The sequence below is a fragment of the Misgurnus anguillicaudatus genome, chromosome 22 (assembly GCF_027580225.2).
Source record: "Misgurnus anguillicaudatus chromosome 22, ASM2758022v2, whole genome shotgun sequence".
In the NCBI taxonomy this organism is placed as follows: Eukaryota; Metazoa; Chordata; class Actinopteri; order Cypriniformes; family Cobitidae; genus Misgurnus; species Misgurnus anguillicaudatus.
This window is the reverse complement of record NC_073358.2, coordinates 27,559,221-27,570,065: the sequence shown is the minus strand read 5'-3', so window position 1 is coordinate 27,570,065 and position 10,845 is coordinate 27,559,221. Positions and strand designations below refer to the sequence as shown.

At 36.4% G+C, this 10,845-nt stretch overlaps 1 protein-coding gene across 1 annotated transcript; it reads right to left on the bottom strand.

Moving 5' to 3' along the window:
• Positions 1-987: 987 nt before the first annotated feature.
• On the bottom strand, positions 988-8,878 carry chrm1b (cholinergic receptor, muscarinic 1b). The gene is made up of 2 exons (XM_073860844.1): positions 8,028-8,878; positions 988-3,961 (listed from the first exon to the last, which is right to left on the bottom strand). The coding sequence occupies exon 2, from the start codon at positions 3,855-3,857 to the stop codon at positions 2,379-2,381; it is 1,479 nt and encodes a 492-aa protein (XP_073716945.1). The 5' UTR covers positions 3,858-3,961; positions 8,028-8,878; the 3' UTR covers positions 988-2,378.
• Between the last annotated feature and the right edge of the window lie 1,967 nt (positions 8,879-10,845).

Here is a 10,845-nt window from a genome sequence, read left to right as displayed (position 1 = left end):
TTAAGAAATTAATTGACCCAATGATAATTCTGTGTGCTCTGCAAGTCTTCAGTTTTTTATCAGCTGTAGACAGCAGTGATGTTGTAGGCTTTTATCAAATACTGTCAGTACATTATTGCTTACAGAACTCATAAACATGTACGGTATCTTATCTTTTGTTTTATTTTGCATTCTCAGTTAAGTCACTGCATGTTTATCTTACAGTACGTTGTCATTTATACATAGCATTTTTGTTTACACTCATTCTGTTGAACTTTCACAGTACTGAAATAGTAAAGGATTATCTTACAATTTATCTTGATGGTATCAGACAACTAACCATAATTAAAATAATTAGTACATGTAACACATTTCCTGGAATTTTCACAGATGCAGTCTATAGAGAGAGTGGCCATTTCATGATTTCGCTTTATTTTGTGTTATTCTAAATGATTGTTTGTGGATTAGGTTGTGGGATTTTATAAGATGTATGTTGTATGCTACCCTTTTTCCTAGAAAAATAAAAAAACTCTCACTGACCATATTTTGTGTTTAGAGGAAACTAATTCCTTATTCATCTTTACTACATAGCTGTACCACATACAGTACTGTGCAAAAGTGTTAAACCAGCAACACCAGATTTGTTGTTTTAGAAGTTTTAATGTCCATTTATATTTATTTTCAATCTATTTTATGAAGATACAAACAGGAAATTTGTACAAAAAAATACAAAATTTGATTTTCAGGACTAAATGTCATTTTTAGGCATAGTCAGTGTTTAGTGTGACCTCTCTTGGCACTAAACACATCTTGAGTGTTTTTGAGCAGAATGAAGTAAAAATATTAATTTCTTTAAAATTATAAATTAGGATTTAATTTTATTTAGGTTCAAGAGATCCTGCAGTTCCTGCTATTGCTCAAGTGGAAGGGGAGTTTACCCTAAAAATGTGACACATCAGTATACATTTTCATTCAGTTTTTAATACTATATACACATTTCCTGTATTTTCTGGTTGTATTCTATTAAAAAGACTGAGAAACAATTATATATGATCACCACAACATTGCAAAAACAACAAATCTACTTGTGACATGGTGGCCTAAGACATTTGCACAGTACTGTACATTGTGTATATGTGACCCTGCCTCTGAAAACTAGCTAAAGTTGTCATTTTTACATAAAATCATTTCACATGATCTAAAGAACATTCTGTAAAAAGTGTAATCTTGATATCTTTAATTTTGACTGAGTAAGATCATGTCAAAGATCATCAAATTTTAATGCTCATTAATTTTGACAGTCACATATTTGAAGATAAGTAAAAAAAAACATAAACACAAAAGTAATTTGACCTTTACGTTTGATCTGTAAAATGAAACTCAAACTGACTGCTTTGCTCCAAACACATTTCCCTGCTGTTGTTTATTAGACTGATGTTCATTGCAAAGCATTATGTAGTAATCCCATGTAGCAACAAAATAATTTTTTAAGAGCTGTTGTCACAACACTTTGGTCGGATGTTGAGTAAATTTTAACATTAACACACTACTGCTCATGGAAAGAATTTTCTTAATGGAATGTTGTGACATTTTGTAATGAATCTGTATTTAGGAAACCCTCCAAATGATTGCTTTATGCATTCCATCTATGCGTAAGGCAAAGTGAAAATGGCATACAGTTCTTTTTGGATGTGCTGTGTGGTCGAAACTAGGGCCCGACCGATATATCGGCAGGCCGATTATCGGCCGATATTAGGCATTTTCCAAATTATCGGTATAGGCATTCATAATGGCTGATAAATGAATATTAACAAAAAACCCGGCGAAAGAGCCTTCGACCATGTCATGAGTGTTGCCATTGTGTAGTTTGTCCACCAGAGGGCACTCTACAAACTCCCTGTTGGCAATACTTGTGTATAACGCGTCACACATCCTGCAACCTGCTAATCCAGCCAGAGTCGGGCAGAGAGAACAACGTGAGTTCATGGTGAGTTGGTCACGAGACAATAAAAGAAACAAGTTTCTTTTTAAAATGCATTATCATATTATTTTAGTTAAAACTCATAAATAACTACAAATAACTAATGTTAGGGAAATCTGTTAATGTTTTGTTGCGCGTTTCTGAAAAAAAAACCCCGCCGATATATCGGAATATCGGATTTTAAAACCATCAAACATTTGTATCGGTATCGGCCTTCAAAATCCTTTATCGGTCGGGCTCTAGTCGAAACTGAATTCAAAATGAATGCGTGTGTAAATGCTGAAGGGAAAAACACACACAGTTATAGAAAAATGTAGACTTTAGGCAGCTGAATGAGAGTAAACGTAAACCCTTTGATATACCATTGTTGGCCAAATACTATATTTGAATCCTGAACAACAAACAATAAACTCAAAGATTATACATTATTACAAGGTTTTTTTGGTTTTGCAGAAGCAGTGCGAGTCCAGCTGCGTGTGTCCAACTTTCGTTTATCTCCACAGCGACAAAGCAGCAGTGCCTTGAAGGTGAACCGGAAGGACTCGTTGCAGAGGGCGTAGCACATAGGATTAACTGTGCTGTTCACGTAACACAGCCAGTATCCGAGCTGCCAGAGTTTTTCAGGAACACAGTGTGAAATGGAAGCCAAAACCATGATGTTGTACGGCGTCCACGTTAGGATGAAAGCCAGCAAGATGGCACTCAGCGTTCGGGCGGCTTTCTTTTCCCGAATGATCATATTGAGGCGATGCTTTGCTCTGGGCTCGTTGTCTGACTTTTTGAATGTTTTAGAGAGGGGTTGCTCCGTGGGACCCTTTGGTGATTCATTTGTTGCTTTTGCAAACGGTTCCTCTGATTTGCATGGCAGATCCTTTAGCTTAATCACAGCCGGTTCGGATGAAGTCCCTCTTGTCTTACTGTTCTGTTCATGTTCATTGTCTGTAGAGGAAAACGGGACACCCTCATCTTCAGTGTTCCAGCTTTTGTTGCTGTAACTCTCATGTGTTGACTTTTCCAAAATGGCTGCCATTTTATTTCTCGTTGAATTTAGAGAATTTTGTTTCCAGGGAAAACATCCATCTGGCATGCCTTTGTGTTTTTCTTTGCCCTTTTTGAAATTTCTTTCCTTTGAGCAACTATAGCTGCTCTTGAGACTGTCCTGGTACATGGATTGTGTGTCTAAACCAACTATAGCCTTAGTGTTTTGCACAGTCCCAATAAAACTTGCAAGTCCTTTTGCTCTGTTCTCAATTTCCCAATAAATTCGCCAATAAAAAATGATCATTATTGTGACCGGTAGATAGAACGCAGCTATGGCTGAACCGTATGTTAAAGTAGTCAACTTCAGGAAGGGTATAGAGCAGTCCTGAGTTTCAGCTTCGGCTTGTCGGCCCACCACACGAGGCCAAATTAGGATAGCGGGTCCCCATAGCACAAATGACACCAACCACGCAAGGGCAATCAGCACTGCTGCTTTCTTCGGTGTGCGTTTGGTTCGGTAAGTCAGCGGTCGTGTAACTGAGAAATATCTGTAAAAGCTTATAACCAGCAGATTCATCAAAGAGGCGTTTCTTGCTACATAGTCAACTGTCAGCCACAGGTCGCAGGCTAGATGGCCCCATATCCAGCGACCCATTATTATGTACACAGTATATAGGTTCATCGACACTGTACCTAATATTAAATCTGCCACTGCCAGACTCAGCAGATAGTAGTTACTGATGGTCCGTAGCTGACTGTTGACCCGGAAGGAGATGACCACCAAGAGGTTACCGAGTATTGTGATAAGTGACAAAGGTCCACTCACAAGCACGATCAGAACCACCTCCCATACCTGGTGGCCCCCGAGTGGGTCCATGCTATGGTTTCTTGCTTTAGAGATGCAAGTGTGGTTCATGTTCTCTGGGGAGATGCAACTTCAAGATGCATTCTTCAGGAAAGACAGAAAGTGATGTCTCCTGCATTTCTGACTGTAAACACCAGGTGCTCCCTGCGACTAAGCTGAGAATGAGCAAAATCAGAGTTAAGTTTGGGTTTTGAGCCAATTTTACATGTCTGTTATATCAACCCACTCTCACGGTAAGTCGTGGTATGGTAACGATAGTTTTGTGAATTTTTTCGTGTTTGATGACACGCTGTTTTTCGTGTCTTTGGGGACTGATGTCTTTTTCGTCCTTGCCGGCACGAATTTCTATCAATGGCTGTTCGTGTCTGTGGCACGACTTTTTTTGTCGTGTCGTTTTGTATTTTGTTTTCTCATCGTTGTTTTCTATTTTTTGACCATTGTCGGTTAGAATCACTTTCTGCGACTTCCTAACCCAAACCCCAACTCTTACCCTAACTCCAGGCGAGAATAGTTTTAAAAGCGTACATAAAACATCTAGAAACCAATGCACAAAATTACATCCTAACGCAAACACGAATCTAACCCTATCCCAAGCGACAATGATTTAAAAATAGGAAAGAACGATGAGAAAACAAAATATAAAATGACACGATAAAGAAAGTCATGGCACAGACACAAACAGCCATTGATAGAAATTCGTGCTGCGACGGACAAAAAAGGCATTCGTCTCCAGAGACGTAAAACAGCGGAAATTCGAGTCATCAAACACAAATAAATGAATCAAAATGTTCATTACTATAACACGACTTGCCGAGAGACTGTGTTGGTTATATAGTATTGTTTGACTGCACAAACATTTAAGTAATAGTAATAGTTTTCATAGTTTTCTTCATTTTTGTACCAACACCTGGGCAAATGTGTTATTAATAATGTTATCGAGGATAACATTTAGGGCAAGTCAACACACTAAAAACACACCAGCGTTGGGTCAAAAAGGTACGACTCCAATCGTTAGGTTAAATGAATCCAGAAAATTTTCATATTTTACCCAACAATGGGTTCAAATAGCCTAGCAAATAAACCTAGGGTATGTCTCTTCTTTACCCAACAATTTTTTTTTAGAGTAGGGGAGAGCGGGGTAAGTTGTCACACGGGTAAGTTGTCACACTGTTAATAACTCCAACACTATAGAGGCTCTGTCTCAAAAATCAAATAGCCACTTTATGTGAAGACTTCTTCTATAGTGAACTTCTTGTTCACATGTGGTCAAGATCACTGTAATCTGAGGTTAGCACAATTTTCTTATTTTTCTGCTTAAAAAGTAAAAAAAAATCACTTTACATTTTATGCAATACAACTTTGTTAGGTGTGAATGTTTAAAATGATTATTTTGCACAAAATAGAGGAGACCGTAAAGTGTCTTTTGATACTTTAGCTAAAGTGATATGATGAGCTAAACTTGAGATTTAGACAACATTAGCACACAAGTTAGTATGGGGCAAGTTGTCTCAATGACTTTGGGGCAAGTCGTCACATCTGACAACTTGCCCCTGTACAAACAAACACATCGAACATGCTCAGAAAACATGATATAGAAAAGAATAAGCCTCAATCTAGCAAAAAGCTGTTTCAAAAGAAAGGGAAGCAGAAATCTGGACCTATGAAAAACAAGGCAGCTAAAAGAAGAAAAATCATGCAAGAGTCATCATCAGATGATGAAGAGTGCTTCTGCCTCGTCTGTGTAGAGCCATTTTCAAAGAGTCGTCCAAAGGAGACCTGGGTAAAATGTGTAAAATGCAACAATTGGGCCCATGATGCTTGCACCTCAGGCCAGGCAATTCATGTGTGTCAGAATTGTGATTCTGGAGATGAGTCCTATTAGTCATACAGGGCATCTGTTTTGTTCAGAGGTTAAACATGTTAAGTTAAGCAAGTTATCTGCAGCGTTCCATTCAGTTATCTGGTTTTATGTGAAAGCCATAGAACATTTGAACCAAAGTTCAAAGTAAAGTGGTCTTGCCACTTAATTGAAATGTGCATTATTTGGATTGAAATAATTGTTTTTCCAGATTCTCCAGGCACGGATGTTTATATTTCCAGTTTGGTTTGACTTTAAAAATTAAAATCAATATTCACAATTAAGTAGTTGTGTTCTTATTTTTAGATAATCTAGTGTGACAACTTACCCTCCGATGGGGCAAATTGTCACAAGTGCACAGTCACTATTCAACAGTCTACAACTCTGTAATGAGATAAGATATAAAGATGTTATGAATACAACATATGTGCCCAAGACTTCCTTCTTTCATTTGGTATGAGATTTATACCATTTTGATGTATGGTGCTCAGTAAATGTTAGACAGTGTGAAAAGTGTGACAACATACCCCGCTCTCCCCTACATAAGTAAGGAATAATTGACGATGGGCCATTGAATTATAAGAAAATAATGCATTGCACACCCAAGGTGGTATGCGGCACACGCAAAGCCCCGTGGTATAACTGTTATTAATGATTTCTGCATTTCAAATAATAAGTGTACCTGTGGCTCAGTGAGAAAAGCACTGTGTTAGCAGTCAAAAGGTTGTGGGATCAATCCCAGGGAACAAACATGATAAAAATGTTTTGCACTTGTTAATCTCTTTGGATTAATGCTTCTGCCAAATGCATAATTCTAAATAATATACTAATATAACATAAAATGCAATATACAAAGCTGTACCTAAATCCATTTGATATAAAAAGCCTTTTTGTGTGTGTGTGTGTGTGTGTGTGTGTGTGTGTGTGTGTGTGTGTGTGTGTGTGTACTCTGATAGAAAATCACACACATTTACACATTGACATTTTATATGAAAGAAATGCATTATGTTGTCTTTAAATAACTTTGGAAAACAAGCTTCAGAACACAACTGGCATGTTTCAGTGTTTTATTGCACTTTGTGCTGGTGTTAAATTAGGCCATTATTTTGGTAAAGTAATAGGGCAGTCTTACTTGTGATTGGATGTTTAAAACCATGCAGATGAAATGACATATTTTACAGCATTTTCTAGATTAATGCTTTACTACAGTAGATTGTTTACAGCCACAGACAGGTCCTATATTAAGGCTAATGTAGGCCTGTTTTACTGTAATAAAAATGGTTTATTCTGATAATTATTATTAATAATGCATTTAATTGTTTATTAAAAAGTTGCTTTCAAGTTTTGCATAACTTTGGTTAATGGGAAGGATAGTACTTTCATTAATTCAAAGTATTATGAAAATATAAAAGTCCTTAAGTGTCAGACTCCTCAATGCATTCATTTTAGAAAGACAGAGCCTCTTCGGTTTAAGGGCATTGTTTAGCTAAATGACATGTTTTCACATTTTTTCAGCATGTTTGTTTATTTCATTCTCTCTCTTTTAAAGGGACATTCCATTTAAATGCATAACTTTGGTTTCTCAATTGTAGAATTTTATACAATTTATAAATTTACACACACATATATAGAATACAATATATAAACAAAATACTTGCAGCCCACACTGTAAAAAAATACAGTTTGCTGCCTTAAAATTTTTTGTTGAATCAACTCGGATTTACAAGTCATTTCAACTTACTATTATTTATCTTGACTAGAGACGAGTTGTTATAACTACAGGTGAGTTGTTATTAATTATAAAATTAAGTTGACTTTTCTCACCTATATTGTATAAGTTGTAACTCATCTCTGTTCACATGACTTGTAAATCAGTTGATTCAACAAAAAAAGTTTAGTAGTAGTAAGCAAAGTATTTTTTACAGTGTATGTATCGCTATCGCAACCTACAAAAAGCGTTAATGTGGGTAAAACCTGAGACAGAAACCTTTCATCTAATTGTGTAATTATATCTTATGTATTTGTGTAATTTAATTGGTATATAATTATTTAATTTTTACATGCACTGTGGAAAATGCTGCATTTTCGTCAAACCAACATATTTTATGTAACTTTAACTTAAAAATTTAAGTTGAACAATTTCAACTTGATTTTATAAGTTATGTCAGCTTTTCACAAGCCAAAACTTAAAATCCTAAGTGGAATTTACTTGCAAAACCAAGTTGTTTTAACTTCATGCTGCTTTTTCTAATTTTTTACAGGGTAATTATTTAGCCAAGAAATAGCAATACTACTTACAGCTGTTTTGACTGTGAATACATTTTTTTTTCAACATAGTGCATTCATAGACAGCTGATGCTTACCTTTTTAAAAGCAGTCCTTAAAACTATTCTCGATTACAGTATTTAATGCTCCTTAAGAGCTATAAACAAGGTGCGTTTTCATCCATTGCCTCCAGGTGTCCATTGTAAGACGAAGCAGAAAATGTCTGGAAATGATGTTTGCCAATTCTCAGCTACATCCATAAATGTGTTTGGGTTGTTGAAGACTAAAAAATGATAAAATATTACATCGCATCCCAGTGTCTCTTCCACCTCGTCGGGTTGGAGGTGGCAGTGGATTCTCTTATTGTAAAAACGAACTGAGGTGCAGCAGTGGAAAGAGGTGGATGTCATAACACGAGTAAATACTAAATGAGCGGCTGCCAAATGTTTAAACTCAACACACCGGTGACAATGTACAGGCACCACTCTTCATGTTTACCTCATATGTGTTCTGAACACTGATGAGGTGAATTGGATGGATACCATTCACCCTCATCTATAAACAAGAATATAGTGTATTACAACAACTGTGAACCACACTCGTTTCTTTATGTATGATACCGAGTTGACGGGCCTGGGTTTCATCTGTAAGGATGAGTGCTGGGTGTAGGCACGCTGTGTGGTATGGATTCATTTTTACGAGGAGTAGTGTGCAATGCACACCCAGGATGCAAAGCCCGTTTTATCAATTCTGATGTCATCAAGCATTTTGAAGCTTTAAAAATATGAACTGGATTGTAAAAATAATAAAACGGACTATATTTCTGATTAAAGCAGAAGGCAACACTCATATGTACGTATATGTTCACGCAGAGGCTCACAAGTTGTATGAACCTGATTCAGTGTTGATCATATTTAGAGAATACATATTTCAACTTTGTGAACTTTATCTGTGGATCACACTTTTAGATGCAGATATTATACTAATAATACTAAAACACCAAGTCAGTGGAAAGTGCTGTATTGAACCAATTGTGGTACCTTGTATGCATAGCAAATAGTCATCAGCCTTTGCTTTCTAATACATTTTCATATTACAAAAATCTATTAAATAATTTTCAAAAGTTTTACAATTGAAATTTCCTTTCCTTGTCTTCAGAGAGACATCTCTGCCCAAAACACCTTTGTAGTTAATCATCTTTACGTCACTTGTGCACGGATAAGACATTATTATGTGCCAGTGCAGTGCTGTTGTAACAAAACACAGACCCCTGTGTTTGAGAGGAAAATACGTTCATTAATTCAAAGTATTATGAAAATATAATGTCCTTAAGTGTCTGACTTCTCAATGTATTCATTTAGGAAAGACAGAGCCTTTTCAGTTTAAGGGGATTGTTTAGCTAAATTACATGTTTTCACATTTTTCTGCATGTTTCTTTATTTATTCTTTTTCTCTCTTTTAAAGGTGCAGTGTGTAAATTTTAGCAGCATCTAGTGGTGAGGTTGCGAATTGCAACCAACGGCTTAGTCCACTGCTCACCCCTCGCTTTTGAAACACATAGAGAAGCTACAGTAGCCGCCACCGGACAAACATGTCATCGTCGGAGACAACTTAGTAAAAATATTTGTCCGTTAAGGGCTTCTGTAGAAAAATGGTCACAAAATGCCGACTTCCATGTAAGGGGACCCTCGCAGTATGTAGATAAAAAGGTCTCGTTCTAAACACAAATTGGTTCATTATGAAAGGTCATTATACACCCCTGATAATATACATTTGTATATTATGTTGCATTTCTGTCAAGAGATCCTTCTAAAAATTGTAATTTTGATAATTATTTATTGGATTTAACACAGTATCAGCAAATTCTCTATAGTCTATACAGTAAGGAACTGTAATTTGCAGTGCTTTATGGGAAGTTTCTGTGACGTCAAACACCATATACAGTTACTTACTGTATTTTTAAGAATTGAAGTATGCTACTGTATTAGAGTATCTCTTTTGGCTGTCTTTTTATTATTAACGTAAGCCATTTTTAATTGATCTAATTTCTTAAAAATGCATGTACAGGCTATGCCCTATGTTTTAGATTTGAAACCCCACAGCCATGCCACAGGTTTGGCAGGGAAGGTGCTTAGGTGTGACACAGATCTGTTACACAAATCAACAGTGCTTTTCAGTTTTTAAGATAATGAGTTTTTAAAGAGCCATTTCCCCAAAACAAGTGCTTTTTTGATGAATATTTGTCAGGAAAGGTGACACAGATGCAAGGAACAAAATAAAAGGAGTTTTCTTTACGCTAATGAGTTTTTAACGTGGAGTTTTCCCCAGAACAACAGTGCTTTTTCGAGGATTATTTTACCATCGAGACAACAGTGTTGCCAGTACTGTAAAAACACTTTGCAATGTCTAATAGTGTGCTGTGGTTCTCAAACTGGTGGGCGGCCCTTGGGGGACATAAGATGGTGCCATGGGGGCCCCAGTTTTATACCATTTTTAAAATACATTTATCATAAATTCTGTGCATTTACCTCAGATAAACAAGGCCACTAACCAACAGCTCTAGATTGTATAATTAAACGTTTTGTTTAATTCTAAGTTTAATTATTTTATGTCATGAATTTTCTCTGGGGGGAGGGGGCTAGAAAGGGGGGTGGGTTTACACCAAAAAGTTTAAGAACCACTCACGTAATGTAACAATTTTACATTGTTTTCATTTTTTGAACAGGCACGCACGCGCACACACAGGTTTCCATTTTTTATAGGGACATTCCATACACATAATGACTTTCATGTACGAACTGTATACCCTTACGATGGTTTTTTGGTGTATTGATTACTATGAGCAAAACATGGTTTTACTACACTAACCATGGTTTAATTATGGTTTTTGAAAACCATGGTTGTCAAAACCATGGT